The sequence below is a fragment of the Barbus barbus genome (assembly GCF_936440315.1).
Source record: "Barbus barbus genome assembly, chromosome: 34".
Lineage (NCBI taxonomy): Eukaryota > Metazoa > Chordata > Actinopteri > Cypriniformes > Cyprinidae > Barbus > Barbus barbus.
The window spans coordinates 102,032-121,913 of NC_136762.1; the positions used below are offsets into that span (position 1 = coordinate 102,032).

Below are 19,882 nucleotides of genomic sequence, written 5' to 3' on the forward strand. Positions count from 1 at the left end.
TTTTACTTGAGTAAATATTTCTAGAAGTACTTTTACTTTTACTTGAGTACAGTTTTTGGGTACTCTACCCACCTCTGGCAAGATGTTTCCATAAAGCAGACATGCACATTTGACAAATTGAGGATTCTAAATTTTCCATATTTGAATGTTTGTTTTCTACACATTGCATGGAATGTATGCATTCCAGTCCTCTCAGACCCTTTTCTCTATGCTCTTGTTTTTTTTCTCATTTCAAATTTCTCAGTAGGTATAGGGTTTCTCTCACACAAATAACAAATGCATACTCTGATCAGATAACATACCAATATTTTACGATGGCTGTATGACGTGTTTGTGAAGTCAATGTTTTTTTGTTTGTTTTTGTTTGAGCTTTTAAAGATTATGCATACTTTTCTCTGTTCACAATTTCCATTGCAAAGCAATTTGGATCAGCTGGTGTGTGGGCAGAGGCATGAAAGTTTCAACCTGGAGAATAGTGCAGCTTTAAAAAACAGACTATGCATATTTTGATGTAATGAAATAAGTCAGCTATATTTGTGTTCAGAATTGCAGAGTTTAAATTTAAAAACACCTAAATATAAAACTGATATGATGTGCTTTAAAATTACAAAGAAAAATGCTAAACAGCTAGTATGGACATAAACCTTTACTGAGCTACATATTACAGATTATTTGTGTGAATTTACATTCATTTATATGCAATTTAAGACAACAGAAAAATATAGAGTATAAATAATACAACCATTTTCCTGTCTTAAAAAATGAGAACTACTATAATTTGTGATTAATAACATTATAGCTACATAAAATAACATTTGTTAATTTATTGAAGTTGTTCTAAAGAATTTTGCTAATAATTTAAAATAACAGAAAAATACTGTAAAAACAGCATTAAATGCACAGTTCTCTTGTGAAAATTGTTGTTGTTTTTTTTACCTCATGACTATATCAGTATTTGACATGAATATGACGTTGGCTTGAGACGTTGACTCGACTTTGGATTTTAGTTAGTTAATACCGCAATCTAAAAATAACAAAAGACCAACGTCTAATGAGAGTTTGACACTGAGTGGGCATTACCAATATGACGTCTAGGAGACGTTGGGTTTTGGTTGCCATACCTGACGACTTGACGTCAATATGAAGTTGGCTTAAGATGTTGGCTCAACATTGGATTTTGGTTATTTTATGCCACAATCTAATACTAACTATAGATCAACGTCAAACGATGTTATAATTTGACGTTGTGTGGACGTTACCATTATGACGTCTAGGCGACGTTGCGTTTTGGATGCCATACCTGACGACTGTATATCAGTATTTGGCGTCAATATGACGTTGCCTTAAGACATGGCTCGACGTTGGATTTTGGTTAGTTAATGCCACAACCTAAAAACAACGTCAAATGATCTTAGAATCTGACGTTGTGTGGACGTTACCATTATGACGTCTAGTCGACGTTGGGTTTTGGTTGCCATACCTGACGACTGTATATCAGTATTTGACATCAATATGACGTTGGCTTAAGACGTTGGCTCGACGTTGGATTTTGGTTAGTCAATGCCACAACCTAAAAACAACGTCAAATGATGTTAGAATCTGACGTTGTGTGGACGTTACCATTATGACGTCTAGGCGAAGTTGGGTTTTGGTTGCCATACCTGACGACTGTATATCAGTATTTGACATCAATATGACGTTGGCTTAAGACGTTGGCTCGACGTTGGATTTTGGTTAGTTAATGCCACAACCTAAAATCAACGTCAAATGATGTTAGAATCTGACGTTGTGTGGACGTTACCATTATGACGTCTAGGCGACGTTGGGTTTTGGTTGCCATACCTGACGACTGTATATCAGTATTTGACGTCAATATGACGTTGCCTTAAGACATGGCTCGACGTTGGATTTTGGTTAGTTAATGCCACAACCTAAAAACAACGTCAAATAATGTTAGAATCTGACGTTGTGTGGACGTTACCATTATGACGTCTAGTCGACGTTGGGTTTTGGTTGCCATACCTGACGACTGTATATCAGTATTTGACATCAATATGACGTTGGCTTAAGACGTTGGCTCGACGTTGGATTTTGGTTAGTTAATGCCACAACCTAAAAACAACGTCAAATGATGTTAGAATCTGACGTTGTCTGGACGTTACCATTATGACGTCTAGGCGACATTGGGTTTTGGTTGCCATACCTGACGACTGTATATCAGTATTTGACGTCAATATGACATTGGCTTAAGACGTTGACTCGACGTTGGATTTTGGTTAGTTAACCCTCTGAGCCCGACAAACGCGAATACGCGTTTTGGGGCAGATTTTCCTGATAAGGCAGAAACGAGCTTGAATTACTCTGCCATGTTTGATCGTTCAGATAAGAGCAATACACCATTCGAATCTGTAAGGGGTCTTCTTTTATTTGTATTCACTCATAATAACAACTAAACTTTGTGCTTTTGAAGAATAAAGAAAACAAACAGGGTGCGCTCTCTGTCTTCTCCGTCTCCGCAATCTTTTTTCAGAAATGCGTCACTAAAATGAAGTGTAACTCAGCGAATACTCAACACAGAAACATGAGAGTTATCTCTATAGAAAGCCTGAAGTGTCCACTTTCAAATGAAGTAAGTCATATTGAAAACAAATATTCTGTGATGAAGTAATCCGTATGAAACCAACACGATGTTCAGTCTGTCCCGTCTAACTCATTATTTTTAATGAGATCCCGCCCCCTCGCGTTCACATGTAAATAACCACGTGACCCGCGCGCGCGGAGCATAAACAAAGCGTCAGTGAAGAGTTCATCGCTGCTACTGTTACTTTCTGGAAGAAGACGCGCTGAGTAAAGGCTGGATTTTCTCAAGAGTTCAAGTAGAGAAGATCGATCTGATAAGTAAGTAATGTTTATGTTTTGCATTAGTTAACGTGTTATTGTGACATAAACTTGAACACATTACTAGATGGGTTGTTCCCAAATTACAACACGATGAATGCTACGCATCTCAGAATGTTTAGACCATGTTTATTATTAATAATATCTGTTCAAAAATATATTTTAATAGCGTGCTAAACGATAACAATTAGTTCTCAGATATAAAATATATTTTTTATAGTGCAAAGTTCATCCTTTTATAGTATAAAGCATGAGTGAGTCTATGACTGCAGAATCATATCCTGTATAACTTACTATAAAATCATACATGATGTTCAGAATGGCTATATAACTAGTTGGGTTTTCCCCAAACTATAATTCCTGACTAACATGTTTGAAATCCAGTAAAACATTGTGAATATGATGGGCAATTCATTGTATTTAAATTTCTTACGGCGCGAGTATGTTTTCATGCTCTTTATAAAACAATAAAAGTAATATGAGAGTACACTGTAACATGATGAATGCTACGAGTCTAAGTATATTTAGAACATGTTTATGATTAATAGCCTACTCTGTTCAAAAATAGAGTATAATTGCATGCTAAACAATAATTAGTTTCTCAAAAATAAAATGTCTCTTTTTTTTTAACGATAATACAAAGCATGAATGAGTCTATGACAACAAAACCTATATATATATAGATGCTCCTGATATAAACATGCTCACAAATGTTTTTTCTCTTTTTTTGGTTGTTTGTATTTTATTGAAACAGACACCTGCACCACAGATCCTGCTGACTTTCAGTCTCTTCCAACTCCTCTGAGAGCGCTTCACCAACATCAGAAGTTCAACAGTTTGTTCTTGAATCCATGGAAAGTAGCAGAAACACTTAAATTGTAAGAGAACTGTTGTGTGTGTGTCATGTGTTCCTGCCTCTTGTGCCCATATTTGGTTTGTTTCCTGTTCTCGTTTCATGTAATTAGTAGTTTATTCGTGTCCAGCCGTGTTCGTTAATTTACTTGTGTATTTATAGTCCTGTCTGTGTAGTGCCATTTTGTCTGGTCTACTCGTTACTCCCCGGTGTTCCTGTCAGTGTCTGCCTTGCCTTGTCCTGCCTGATGTCCAGTAAAGTATGTTATTTGAGTTACATCCTCGTATGCGTGTTCCTTGTTCCTCCCTGCTGTGTGCACCGTGACAGAAGACCAGACCAGTACAGTAAGCGTCGTCCCTTCACCGTGTTTTGTTTTGTCCAGTTTTCTAGTGTTTTTTTGTTCCTGTGTTTTGTGTTTTTGCCCGCCGTTCGCGGGTATCACGCCGCGGTCCGTGGGGAAAGCACACCCACTGTCCGCGGCTCCTCCAAGTCATGCCGGCCGCTCACTCCAGCCTGCCGTTCGCGGGAGGTGAGGCCACCGTTCGCGGATCACCAAGCCCGCCGGTCGCTGGAGAGGAGGCTGCCGTTCACGGGAGTCAAGCCCGCCGGATCGCCGCTGAGTCAAGCCCGCCGGATCGCCGCTGAGTCAAGCCCGCCGGATCGCCGCTGAGTCAAGCCCGCCGGATCGCCGCTGACTCAATGCCCGCCGGATCGCCGCTGACTCAATGCCCGCCGGATCGCCGCTGACTCAATGCCCGCCGGATCGCCGCTGACTCAATGCCCGCCGGATCGCCGCTGACTCAATGCCCGCCGGATCGCCGCTGTCTCAATGCCCGCCGCTGTCTCAATGCCCGCCGGATCGCCGCTGACTCAATGCCCGCCGGATCGCCGCTGACTCCAGCCCGCCGTTCGCGGGAGATCACGCCGCCGTCCGCGGTTCACCAACCCCGCTGTTCGCGGGAGATCACGCCGCTGTTCGCGGCTCACCTTGCCCACTGTTTCGCGGGGAAAGCCAACCCGCCGTCCGAAGTCACTCGGCCCGACACCGGTTGGGGCTTCCTACAGCCCACCGGTCCCCGCCGTTGGGATGGTCAGCCGGCCGGCTGCCGCCGTGGTTGTCGTGGCAGCCGGCTGCCGCCGTATTGACCAGTGACCAAGGTCTTTTTAACAAATTCCATTTTGTTTGGTTCCCGGGATCCTGATACCCCCGAGCTGCCCCATGGAAATTTTGGGGGGGGGTAGAAGGGTTCCGGTTGGAGTGGCCGGGCCGAGGAACGAGGCCATGGGCATGAGGACCACCTGCCATGGCTTCCTGAGTTACACCTCGGCCTGCGGCCTTCTGTTCCGCGCTGGAGGCCCCGTTCTGTGTATGTTTGTGTCTGTCCTGAGGGGCCTCCAGAGCGCCCACCCCCCCTCCCTGATGGAACTGAGTAGGCTCGGGACGAGCCTTTCGGGAGGGGGGAGTAATGTAAGAGAACTGTTGTGTGTGTGTCATGTGTTCCTGCCTCTTGTGCCCATATTTGGTTTGTTTCCTGTTCTCGTTTCATGTAATTAGTAGTTTATTCGTGTCCAGCCGTGTTCGTTAATTTACTTGTGTATTTATAGTCCTGTCTGTGTAGTGCCATTTTGTCTGGTCTACTCGTTACTCCCCGGTGTTCCTGTCAGTGTCTGCCTTGCCTTGTCCTGCCTGATGTCCAGTAAAGTATGTTATTTGAGTTACATCCTCGTATGCGTGTTCCTTGTTCCTCCCTGCTGTGTGCACCGTGACATAAATAGCACGTAAATATCAGGTATGATTTATCTGTTTCACTTGTTGAACAGAATCTGTTGCAGGAACGAGTCAAAGTCTGTTCACATCTCTGTGGTTAGATCAGTGTGCACAATAATGTGTCTTTGACCCTCATTATGTATGTTTTGATTATACTGTGTTGTAAATAAAATACAAATAATTTAAAAAACCCATTTTTTCAGTCTCGTCACACTCTCTGTCTTACCTGCCTCAGTCACAGTCACACTGATGGCCCATTAGCAGCTTTAGGGGAGGGCCCTTTGTCTCTCAGGTGAGAATCACTTAATATTCAAGCCCATTACCACTCCCTCGCATATTGGCTTTAGATCACAAAACATGTCTTTAAACATTTAAATCAATATATTGTTTTCTGTGAATGAGTAAGCTGAATAATTTTCACATAATTGTGAAGTAAATATTCTAGCCTACAAGATCTGGTTCTCAAAAGTCTTGTAAACAATTGTTCTGTATGTGTTTTATGGTCTTATTTCAGTGACTTCAAAATTTTACTTTTTCACTAACCACGCATAAACGTTGTTTTCTCAAAAACACAATCATGTACACAAATGCTGCTAACATAACATTGTAGCCCAGTTTGTGGTGTTTACAGTGTTATTAGACTTTAGCCATTTATATTTTTATAAGCAACTGAAAAAAGCACAAATGTCAGGGCATGTCGAAAGTTCTCCAGGCCCCCAAAACACCCTCAGGGCCCAGAGGGTTAATGCCACAACCTAAAAACAACGTCAAATGATGTTAGAATCTGACGTTGTGTGGACGTTACCATTATGACGTCTAGGCGACGTTGGGTTTTGGTTGCCATACCTGACGACTCTATATCAGTATTTGACGTCAATATGACGTTGGCTTAAGACGTTGGCTCGACATTGGATTTTGGTTACTTCACAACACAACCTGAAAACAAGTAAATATCAACGTCAATTGACGTCGGTCTTGGACGTCAAATAAGCGTCATCATTAGACGTTGGCTTGACATTGAATTTTGGTCACCTGACGTCGCGACCTAAATCCAACCTAATATTAACGTCATATGACGTTGTGTGCCTGTGGCTACCAGTGGCAGCTCGCATCAAGTTCAAGACACTGATGCTTGCGTACAGAACTACCACAGGCTCAGCACCCTCCTACTTCCACTCACTATTACAAACCTACACCCCCTCCAGAAGTCTGAGATCTGCTAGTGAGCGATGCCTTGTGGTACCATCACAGAGAGGCTCAAAATCACTCTTCAGAACATTCTCGTTCACCATTCCCGGCTGGCGGAATAATCTTCCCACCCCTATCCGGAACGCCAGATCCCTAGTAATCTTCAAGCAACAACCGAAAACTCATCTCTTTCGGCAGTACTTGACTTCACCCTAAACTCAAAAAAAATAAAACAAAAACTCTTTCCCTCTACCTTTCTCTCCGCTTACTAGCTTGTACTTATTTGAACAATGACTGAGACTTGGTGTTACGAGCACTTCCTCTGTCTGATTACCTCTTCAAGATTAATCGCTTTTTGTATTCCCCAATTGTAAGTCGCTTTGGATAAAAGCGTCTGCCAAATGACTAAATGTAATGTAATGTAATGCACCCAAGTGCGATTGCTGCTTTCTCACCTGCCCAAACGAACCGCACCAAGAGGGAAAACAAACTCTAGTGCGATTCAACCGAACTAAATGAGGCAGGTGTGAAAGCACCCTTAGTCTCTTTTTAGTAATTCTATTTAACCCAGTCAATATAGTATAAGTACCTAGTAGCAGTGGCATAACGTGGGGTTTTAGTCAGGGCCTTCAGTAAGCAAGGTTAGTTGTGTATAGGTTTATAGTGTTTTTTTACTTCATTGTTGTATGTCTGTATTTATGTAGCACCGTGGTCCTGCAAGGCACGACATTTCATTCCACTGTATGTCCCCACATGTAGCGGAATGAAAATAAAGCTCAACTTCAACTGTAAACATCTTACACATCTCTGTTACAGCTAACTCAGCTATATGCATATAATGCACATATTTTTCTGCACACAGGCTCTCAACAAACAATGACGGCTGATCAACTATTTTAATAGTAGGCTAGATTGGGGTGGGTTAAATACAGAGTAAATTTCCCTACATGGTCAGTAAAAGTAATCCGCCAATACACGGCTCACTATGCACATTCATGTCACTCTAAAATGACAACGCACTCAAAGCAGCAAAACTGTACAAACTCTGGACATCCACACACCACACCACAGTATTATCAACACCACCTACACCTCCATAACAATGTGCATGATAAAATACTCATCAAATAATAAAGCACTCACCTGTCACTTGTAAATAAAATCCATGGGTCTGTCATTCGATGCCACTTTACTCGGATTTAAAAGTAAACACAGCCAACAAAATAACTTAGCTGATAGCCACTGATAGCACTCATAGTTGCAATCGTTGAAATGGCGCATAAAACCTTTGCTGGACTTTGTTAGCGAATTCACTTTGGGTGTAGGTCTTCCTTTCTCAGTTATTCTCTTTTGCAAAAGAGCGCCTTGAAAAAGACGATTTTAGTAGATCGGCACAAAGATCTGGTGTAGGCACCGATGACTGCAGCTGTCATTTTCTTTTCGTTTACTTTCATGTTCGTACCTTAGAAATCCCTGATTAAAGGGGCGGTCTAACGCTGGGGGTAGCACTGGGCACGTAGCTGGACCCAGAGGGCGGGCTGTCATTGAAAGTCAAAATTTGATTGGCTGATGATTCTGTCACTAATGCTTGTAACAAATCAGATGTGACATCTTTCAAAAAAAGGGTAGCACTATCTGTAGTGCTGGCCTCTGACTTTTTTTATGTAGGATATTCCAGTTCAACCTCAACTAAACTAATCATAGGCAATTTAGTGGACATTACACAAATACCTAGATACCTAAATAATCAATAAAAACATTTTTCACACAATTTTGTTTTTTATAGGGCCAGTATAGAAGGTCCTGCTTCCCCTGACGGCCCACCACTGCGCTAGTAGTATAGACGAAACCAAAATTTTCTTTTAGCCAAACCCATTTCAAACAAGGTTATCTTATTATATTATTGTTACCTTATAGACTTAAGAATACATCCATGCCAGACAAGGAAGATGCTCTGATTTGAATTTACAACATTTATTTTACCAACCAAACATGTTAACATATTTGTTGTCGTCTTCTAAATAATGCCGCAAGTGGGGCTTGAGGAAGTGACGTCGCCTGTGTCTGCGCAGTGCAACCTGATGCAGCTCCAGAAGTGACACAGGAAACAGAAATACTGCAAACTAATAATAATAATTATAACGTGACTAAACGAGATGTCTCGTTTTAGTCAATGAAAATGAAGAGATATTTTAGCATAGTTTTTATTTTGCAAAACACATTTAGTCTCATTTTTATTCGTCAACAATATTGCATTATATATTTAATTATCGTCATCGTCACATGACCAGCTTTTATGTTGTGTCTCGTCTTCGTCACGTGATAAAGGTTCGTTGACGACGATATTTAGTCACAATTTTCATTGACGAAAGCAACACTAGTTTGGTGGTGCAAGAGTGTGTGTGCCTCCTCTCTGTGTTGACGCTGGAGGTCTCGAAGCGGGGTATAGAAAGTGTTGAGGTCATCTGGCAGGCTGTCTGAGGGGCTGATATTAGTGTTCGTGGTGGTCTTGTAGTCTATGATGTGCTGCAGGCCTTGCCACATCCGTCCGGCGTCGGCAGTAGAGTAGAAACTGTCCAGCGTCTCTTTGTACTGTCTCTTAGCCGCTGTAATGGCTTTTCTCAGCCCATACTTTGCAGCTTTGTACTCTGTCTTGTTGCCTGATGTAAATGCAAGAGATCGAGCACGCAGCATACTTATGTTCAATATTTAAAAAAACAACACTTTTCATATGTAAGAACAATAAATATCATATACTTTAAGACTTTTACTCAAGTAATATTCTAAATATGTTTTCATCTTTAGTAAGTAGCAATTTTTAACAAATGTCGCTGTCAGCTGGGTGGGAGGGGTTCGGTATTAATATCAGATTTTGATGGAATTTGCAATATGAGGAAGACTTTAAAAGATCTTTCTGTTTTGTATTCTAATGTGCGGTAAGTGTGTATAATTAATACGTAAACACTTTTGGTTTCACTTTGAGCATTTCACATTGGATGATGTTCTCTTATTCCTTAAACTGTCACCATTCCACTGGCGGGATGCTTGGTACTCTTTTTTTATTGCCTTTTTATTCTAGCAAATATTTGAGTAATCACTCTAAATTAGATAATTCGAAAGCTTAAAAACAACTCAAAATTTATCCTGTGAGAACCGTTTTGAAAGCAGACATTGTGTTACCATGGAAACAGTACTTTAAAATCCTCTTAGCTAGCTCCTCCCCCTAGTGGATGGTGTCGTTTCATACTACAAAATTTACTATGCTATTTTATAATCAAAATTTGTTTATTTTTTTATCTTGACAGAACATTTATCGTTGGAAAGGTCTGACAGTTAAGGTTTCATATTTGGTGACTGTTTTGTGGTAGAAGTGATATCGTGACAGAAATTTATTGATTTGCGACAGAAAAATGCTTACTTCAAATTTGGAACATAACTTGGTTAGACATATGGCTTTGATTTTTTAACAATTTTAGAGTACAATATATTTTATAAAATTTTATTTTATATAAAATAAAGTTTTAGTATACTGCATTTTCTTTACTGTAAACTTAAACATCTATATTTATATTTTCTTTATATGCTTTCACTTCAGAAATATTCTGCTGTGTGATTTAATAGGATACTCCTGTAAGAAAATAGCATTAGTGGACAGACTTTCAGCATCATTCACTTTAAATAGTATCCTCTAATCCTGTTTACGTGAAATACGCTTCTCCCGAACAAGTTTGAGTTTATGGACCTGTTGCTATGACAGCAACTCCAGGATGAGGACAGAAGAACTTAATCCTGGATCATGTCAAATCATCAACAATAAAATCCAGCTAACTGAGTAATCAACATATGAAAGAACAGGCCCAAGATGTTATATATATATATATATATATAAATAAACATTAATTAAGCTGAAATATTGTTTATTGTTAATTTATAGAAAAGATGATTTTACTTTAACATACATCGTTACTGAATTTAAAAATGTCAAGTCAAGTCAAGTCACCTTTATTTATATAGCGCTTTGAACAATGTAAATTGTGTCAAATCAACTACACAATATCAAAAAAGGAAAATAGTGTGTCAATAATGTAAAATTAAAAGATTAAAAAAAAGATTTTCAGTTAAAGGCATTTCATTATTGAATTCAGTGATGTCATCATCCAGCTCAGTTCAGTTTAAATAGTGTCCACATGATGAATAAAGCACAGAAGCAAGTTTTCAGATGAGATACTCTGTATAGACTCTGTGCACAAGTGTAGCGACGAACTTCCGCTATCGCCAGAAGTTGGGATATCAGTTTCCGGTTTTCATTCGCGTCGCCCAAAATGGTAATATTTACTAGATGTCGCCGAGATCTGCCAAATAAGAATCAGCTATGTCCATCATATCGTTAATGCCTGGTCCCCTGCTCCAATATGCAAGCGAAACAAGGGATTCAAACGCAATATATTGAGTTATATGCACAAATAGTTTAAATCTAATGTGTTATTTCAGCATCTAGCGACTAAGCTAGTTAACGACTTGTTCATTTTACAAACAGTTTTTTCTCAATTTTAAACGTAGACTGTTCTTTTTTTTTTTTTTTTGGTGATAATTGTATTATTAATTGTATTGAACATCTCCCCCTCTTAGTTTCTAATAAAGATCAGGGCACAGGTGAAGCATTGTCTGGTCATTGTGCTACAGGTCCATTTAAGAACACTTTAGCATACACTTTTTTTTTTTTTAAGTATTTATGCAAATAATTTAAAATAATATACTTAACTGTAACAAAATGTGATGCTTTTGGATACTTTATTGCACGTTAATTGCAATTAAATGCAAATGTGCACTTGTTGAACCACTTAAGTACATCTTTATATGTAATTTCACAATTACTCCAGAAACTTTCAATTGACATTATTATAAAGTGTACTTTTTAAAACTTTCATTGTTTGTTAAGAATCATTGTCATGAAATTGGGCGGCCTGTTATTAAAATTATTATTATCTGTAAGTGAATTTAGCATCACAATATTATAATATATATTCTGAGATTTTCTAAACAAATTTATATTTGTTACGATTGAGCACAAGTAGGAAACAGGCAGTGGGTCCAAATGCAGTTTAAGGTCCTTTAATGATAATCCACAGAGATATACGTCCAAAACACATGACTGAACCGAGAAAGGATCACAAGAAATACAGGCGGTAACACTTAACAACTCAAAGACAATAGCAATCCGGGGCTTAATATATAGACAAACACAGGACCAAACAGGAAATGGAACACAGCTGAACCAGGTAGACACTAATGAAACACAGCATGATGGGAAATGGAGTCCATGACCAGAACAACAGGCAGAAACACAAAACACAGAAACGCCCTCTAACGCCTCACAGTGGTGCAAACAACCGGAAGTGACAATATTTAACTTAACAATATTAACAACAATATTTAAATGAGTGTTGAGATGAAGGAGAAGGTAATCTAAATGCAAAAATAAGGTAATGAAAAATTAAATATTCAATATTGGATGTAATATACACAATAACAATGATAAATAAAATAAAACCTCTAGTATTGCCCACTTTTTTCCAAAACATTTTGATATCCAACAAAAGCCATTCCAGGTAAAAACGCTTAATTTGGCACCACTTACCTGCCTATTGTAAATGTTTTCATTAGATTTTAGTTGCATTAAACATGAATGACCATTTGAATCCCTTGTTTCATTTGCGTATTGGAACAGGAGACCAGGCATTAATGATACGATGGACATTGCTGATTCTTACATGGCAGATCTCGGAGACATCTAGTAAATACTAACATGTTCGTCGCTACGCTTGTGCACAGAGTCTGTTACCGTCAGTGGTTACGGTCAGCTCTATTCTTTATTCATTCTGTCTGTCTTCTACAATTAAGTCAGCTCAAACTTCTTAACTAGAGACTTTGTTTTGTAGGTATTTTCAATCTTTGAAATGTAAGATTCAATATCAATGAACTACGTGATCAAATAAATGTGTTTGCATGAGTAAGGATGGAGAGATTAATACATTTTAAGGGCCTCAATTTTCCCAAAGTTGATTTATCAACTTTTAATACTTTTTAAGACTCTGCAGACACCCTGGGTTTTACTGAAATACAGTAAGATGAGTTTATCGTGTGGATATTTGGAGATCAAGAGACTCTGATTGCTCAAATGACGGGGTGGAAAGACTTTTGATGGTCCTGATGGGAGATTCAGACACAGACGGATCTCTGACCATCAGAAACATGAAATATATAAACTACAGATCAGCTGCAGTAACAAAGGGACCTATTACAAGACATTCAAAGTTATTACAAACGGTGAGTAGTCAGTTTCATATTTAAAGGTCTTTGCAAGAGTGATTAATACTCTCACATACACACAAACTTTGATCCTGGCAGAATTTGGAGTCTTATCATTTGTATTTGTGAAGTTGCTGAAATTTATCTAGAATGTTTATATACACTACCCTCCAAAAGTTTGGAAACACCCCTGGCAAAGTGTGGTTTTGGATGATATCAGCATAAATCCTTATAATTTTTTGGTGCAAATACATTAAAGTAACTTGATATTATCATTGAAGATCAGCAATAAAACATAATAATGGCAATATATACATGTCAAAGTCAGACATGCCGCTTTGCCAGCTGTGATGCCTGATTACTGGTTAAACTTGGCCCAGGTTTTTAAAAGATTTTTGGGTCAGCACACCTTAATACTGTAGCTTCAACAATTGTTTACCAATTCAAAGTCAATGTTTGAATAAACTGACAGCTTGGGTGCCCAGATTATGCAGAGTTTTTTCTATGTATAAACTTTTTATGTAAGAAAATATGTTTTTGTAGTTTTTGTTGTCCCTTATCAGTACAAAATTATCACAAATTAAAAAGGATTCATGCCAATATAGTCCAAAACCCCACTTTTCTAGGACGTTTCCAAATGTTTGGAGGGCAGTCTAATAATTTGAATTTTCTTTTCCAAAAATCAAAATAGTCATTTAGTCACACTCATGTCATTCCAAAACAGAAATGAAGACGCATTTAATTTAATATGAGAGTTTTCAGTTTAATTAGAAATTGTTCTTTATGAAATAACTGCAAACTTTATTTTCCATCGAGTGAGGAAAATATTGTCACTTCAGGCCAGTAAAGATCTCAACAGTAGACATTATTACACTTGTTTGGGCTTGCAGGCAGCTTTTGCGCATGAAGGCACCTCACGAAACTAATTACTTCTGAGGCAGCGGAATGGTTTAAAGCAAAATATAGAGAGCTTTGGTGATAACTAAGTGAATATTTAATTACTGCAATAGTGATTTCTCACTAGAAATGACATCAAAAGTGGAAAACGGTGATCAAAAACTTACATTTACACACAAACTGACCACCGACCGAAACTTTCTGACGCCATTTTTATTTTTTTAGCTTAAATGTCACAGAATGGAACGCTCAGGATTGTGGGATATCAAAGACAGCGAAGGATACATCTATGCTGCCTTAAAAATCATCCAGATGAAGGCATCTCAGGAGACAGGAAGTGAAGCTAACATTGAATTCAGACGTGCCTTGATGCCTTCCTACCTTGGGATGCGTCCTCCGAATGCAGCATTTTAGAGCTTTTGGACGCAGCCATCGATTTCAAGAACACATCCGGGCACTTTCATGCAACGGTTAATGACGACGTAGAGCGAGAACACAAGGATGCAAGATTGCTTAAGAATGCGTATTGAGAAACTGACAGCTTGTTGAAAGCCGCACAAGTCAATGTGGTCAATGTGCATTATGACTTTGAGTGTACTTATGAATGTTTATAAAAATGTTATGTGAAATTACTTGGGAGATGACGTCTGTGAAGTGAAGTTTACACTGAGCCTTCATTTCAAATAGAGTTAAAAAAACACAATAACAGCCATTTAAAGGAAGCTCTAACAATCTTTATATTCCTTTATTTGCATGTTACATGATTAACAGATTTCATAAGCCTCATTTTCTCACCAAAAATTACAATCATTTTTTTTCTTAAACCCACTTTTGAAATACAACAAATTCAAATGACTTTATTTCCATTTTAAACACTTCATGAGTTCTTTACAGTGCAGAAGGGTTTTAAAAATGACTGCGGTAATTTTAGAGTAAATAAACACAGTTAGAAAATGTTCATTGCTTTTCATGAAGATGTCAGTCGAACGAGCCAGAAAATCTCTTTCTAGAGACTCCGGCATCCCGTAGCAAAAGAGGATCGACAAAAACACAGCGTCCACTTTTTTCATCATGTTACAGAGCATCAGGAGGAACACACACACACACACACTAAACACAGTGAAATTAAAGTCAGCTGATCCTCATTGAGTGTAACTGTTAAACACACACGCTGCAGTGAAGCTGTACAGAGGCATTCGGATAGAAAACACACGAGTCCTGATCCAGACTTCAGGACGCTTGACTTTGGATCGGATCAAACCCAAACATTGGTGTTCAGGGCACGAGCGAGAGCTTCTGCGGACTACAGGAGACACACGACTAGCCCTTAAAAACCAGACACCGAGCCACACGCGGGTTCATCCAATCAAGGCATCAGATCTCACATGCTGAAAGCTTATTGGCTGAGAGAGCAGTCAATCAAAGGGCTGAAGAGCTCACTACTGTAAACCCAGGAGGGATTCATAATACTTTTGAAATGTCTTTAATATATGAATGCGTACACACAACCTGCTCTTTGAGAAAAACAAAATAAATAAAACTGGTAAACAAAGAAAATCAGGGACGGACGCTTTACAAATCCAACGACAAAGAAAACGAACGCATGTGTGTGTGTAAATCATCTCTAAAATGCCTTTTTTTTATATCGTTTTTTTGTTTGGCAGTTAGTGGATTCAGCTCATTTCTGTACAACTTCTATTATAATAACTAACGAACAGAAATGATCAGTCTCTATAAATAAGAATAGTAGTGCAGCTGCTTCAAAGGTAAATCTAGTTTTAGAACAAGATATTTAAATATTTGTATTAAAAATCTTTACGTTTAGTATCTAATTTCAGTTTGTTACAGGAAGCATCAAAGCGCCACCGCAGATAACGAACTACATCTGAAGAAACCTGAACTGAAGATTCGTTTCGTTTCCGTGTGAGGACATTCGATTCAAAAGAATATTTACAGACGACAGACGCGACGGGATGAGCAGCAAATCGAAGCGAAGCATTCATTGGTGTCGTACAATTCATACGATGATACGATTTCACAGACACGCAGAAGACGAGGTTCAGGACACGAGGGTCTGGACGAATCTCACGCTTTACCATGGTAAAAATCATTCCACAGAATTCTACAGGTTTTTATTCAAAAAGAATAGTTTTTCACGAGAGAGAGTTCACAGGAACCCTGAAGAAACACCTGCAGATCTGTCTGGAGTGGGAGGGGTTTAGTGTCTGGGGGCGGATCTACACATGTGGGAGGGGTTTATGGGCGGGGTCTGTTCGGCCTCTGTGAAAGGATTTTCCGATCATCACAAACACAGATGAGCTTGAGCGTCTCAAACATGATCTGATCTCAGCTTCATGATGAAGATTCAGGAGAAAATACTGAGCGTTTCAGTCCCTTCTGCAAGTCATTAGCTTTAAATCACAACTAAAAAACTTTACATGATTCTAGCGGTCCTTCATTAGTTTACATTAGGCAGATTTGGGAACAGGCTGCAGGGTATTATGGAAAAACACAATGAAATGAACCTTTTTTCTCGATGATTTGACTCTGGGTTTCTGTGGTAAATCACATACATGCACTCCGACGACAGACAGACGGGCGTCACTGGAAGTCAACACTTGAACCGTTTAAATGACAATATTCTTGTCTTAAAAAGAGCACCTTCTTTCTTTTCTCCATGTCATATTTTTTTTCCTGATAATAAGACGGTCGTCCTGCCGGGGCGTAACGGTGAGCGTGGATGGATGGATGGAAACAGTCTGAGATGATCGATCGCGTTCAGAGCGTCTGCGCTGAACATTAACACTTCAGAAGAGCCGAGAGAACAGACAGGAGGAGGAGCCAGAATGATTGACAGACGCAGCCGGAGGCGTTGATGTCCCGCCCAGTGCCAGGTTCTGAGAGAGAGAGAGAGCGAGAGAGAGAGAGAGAGAGATTTGATTTTGAAACCCTCTTTTATTTATACAAACAAGATTTCTCTACAAAATAAAATTTAAATAAAAAAACCGTAACAAAAAGTTATGAATGATTTCATAAAAAATATTTAGCTCAAAACAACTCCAAAGCACAACATATTATTCAAAGAGAGAGAGAGACATGTTGGTAAACTGCGCCATCTGCTGGTCGACATGCTGAACTACATCAGTGTGTGTGTGTGAGTATGTGTGTGCATGTTTATGTGGTTTATGAGGACACAAATTTGTATAATGACATGGGTATTACAGAGGTATTACAATATGAAGGTGGTTTATGAGGACACTGCCTATGTCCCCGTAATTCAAAAGGCTTAAAAAACATACTAAATGGTGTTTTTTTTGAAAATCTAAAAATGCACAAAGTCTCCTGTGAGGCTAAGTTTAGGTGTAGGGTTGGTGTAGGGCAATAGCACACACAGTTTGTTCAGTATAAAAACCATTACGCCTATGGAGAGTCCCCATAAACCACAAAAACCAACATGTGCGTGTGTGTGTGTGTGAGAGACTCTCACTGTAGAGGAACACGCTGGCGTTGTGGATTCCCAGTCTGTTGGTGGCGACACATGTGTAGTTTCCGTAATCATCCTCTGTGACGTTTGCGACCACCAGCAGAGTACGAGAGCCGCTGATCTGAATACTGACGCTCTGAGAGCTGGACAGTCTGACAAACACAAACACAAACAAACACTGACAAATTATTATTCATTCAACTTTATTCTATATATAACTTAAATCTGCTTTCCTGTCTGATAGCAGATGGACGAACACTAAATAACATAAATGATCCGATGCAGTTCAACTGTCAAATCTAATCCTGAATGTATGTATTATTATATTTATTAATTTATTTTATTTACTGATTTCTGTAAGAACCTTCATTTTCTTAAAATTGCATTCATGCGTTTGTGTTAATTCATTCATTCATTCATGTATGTTGTTTTTATCATTGTGGTAATAGACAGACAGGATGAATTTCTCCTGTGCAGCATTGTTATTGTAAAACTATAACTATTAAAATAGATTTTTTGTAAATTAAAATAAAACATAATGGAATACAAGAAAGTCAAAAGTTGAAGTCAAAAGTTGACATACACCTTGTAGAATCTGCAAAATGTTAATTATGTTACCAAAATAAGAGGAATCATACAAATGCAAACTTTTGAGCAGAATTAAAAATTATTTTGCCTAAATATATATATTTTTTCATTTAGTACTACCCTTCACAAGCTACAGAAGATACTTACATTTCCAAGAAGACAAAATAAGTTAAATTTACCTTGATCTTCAAATTCAAAAAGTTTTCTTAATTCATGTTTTTTCCTTCTGGAGCATCAGTGAGTGCTTGAACCTTCTGTAATAGTTGCATATGAGTCCCTCAGTTGTCCTCAGTGTGAAAAGATGGATCTCAAAATCATACAGTCATTGTTGGAAAGGGTTCAAATACACAAAAATGCTGGAAAACCAAAGAATTTGTGGGAGCTGAGGGATTTTTCTGAAGAAGTGGTGTGTGGCCAAGTATGGTGACCCATACTCAGAATTTATGCTCTACATTTAACCCATCCAAGTGTACACACAGTAGTGAACATACACCCGGAGCAGTGGGCAGCCAATGCTGCAGCGCCCGGGGAGCAGTTGGGGGTTCGGTGCCTTGCGTGGTATTGTCGTGGTATTGAGGGTGGAGAGAGTGTTGGTTATTCACTCCCCCACCTACAATCCCTGCCGGACCTGAGACTCGAACCCACGACCTTCACGTTACAAGTCCAACTCTCTATCCATTAGGCCACGACTGCACCGGATGTAAACTTTTGAACGGGGTCATCTTTATAAATTCAACTTATTTTCTCTTGTGGACTGTATGTAAACATCTTTTTTTTGTGAAATATCTTATTCAGGTCAGTACTAAATAAACAATAACATGCATTTTGCATGATCCCTCTTATTTTGGTGAAATAATGAATTAAATGTGTGTGTATGTATATATATATATATATATATTCTGCCACTGAAGCACCACAATGAAATATATTTTTTAAAGTAATTTTAAAAAGTACAAAGTAAAGTTCAGGGGCTAGAAAATACATATATAGTTTATAACCTACATTTAGGCATTTAAACTACATTCATTATTTTTCTTTAAATGTGTTATGTTCACGTTACAGACAACAAATTAAGTTGCTTTAATTTTCTTCAAATGTGATGTGAATTTATTTTCTTACTATTTCTTTTGCAGTATGGGCTGGATGAATACTGATATACTAAAGAGGAAATTATATTAAGAACAGAGATCAGAGAAATGTTAGAAGAAGAATGTTAGCTAAAAGTTAAGGGAATGTTTTGCAAACTAAATAGAACATTCTATTTGTATTATTACATTCTATTTGCATTCTATCACACATGTTTTGGGAATGTTCTGGGAATAATGTGTGTTCTCTGAGTGACTGACCTGCGTTCGTCCCTGTACCACTCAAACTCAGGCTGAGGAACCGCAGACGCCTCACAGTGCAGGACTCCAGCCTGCCCCACCGGCGTCTCGGAGCTCCGCACCTCCTTAATGTATGGCGGGTCTGTGGACACACATATCAGTCTGATCTCACAAACACCAGACAGGACACACATCTATCTGATCTCAAACATCTACTCACAGTTCACCACTACGTTGACGTATTTGACATCAGGAGTGGAGACGTCATTGCTTGCTTTACACTCGTAACGTCCGGCCTGAGAGCGAACGATCCCAGAGATCTCCAGATACTCTCCCACGTCCAGAGCCTCAGCTGACAAACACACACACACACACACACACACACACACACACACACACGTTGGTTTTTGTGGTTTATGGGGACTCTCCATAGGCGTAATGGTTTTTATACTGAACAAACTGTGTGTGCTATTGCCCTACACCAACCCTACACCTAAACTTAGCCCTCACAGGAGACTTTGTGCATTTTTAGATCTTCAAAAAAACACCATTTAGTATGTTTTTAAGCCTTT

The 19,882-nt window shown here is 38.9% G+C and overlaps 1 protein-coding gene across 1 annotated transcript in view; it reads right to left on the minus strand.

Moving 5' to 3' along the window:
- Nucleotides 1-14,628: 14,628 nt before the first annotated feature.
- The window catches only part of lsamp (limbic system associated membrane protein), a 140,355-nt gene continuing 135,101 nt past the window's right edge, over nt 14,629-19,882 (minus strand). The window contains exons 4-7 of the mRNA XM_079392698.1: nt 19,531-19,662; nt 19,332-19,452; nt 17,401-17,549; nt 14,629-16,810 (exon numbers count right to left, since the gene is read on the minus strand). Coding sequence (XP_079248824.1) covers nt 16,713-16,810; nt 17,401-17,549; nt 19,332-19,452; nt 19,531-19,662 — 500 coding nt within the window. The 3' untranslated portion in view covers nt 14,629-16,712. The remainder of the gene's footprint in view (nt 16,811-17,400; nt 17,550-19,331; nt 19,453-19,530; nt 19,663-19,882) is intronic.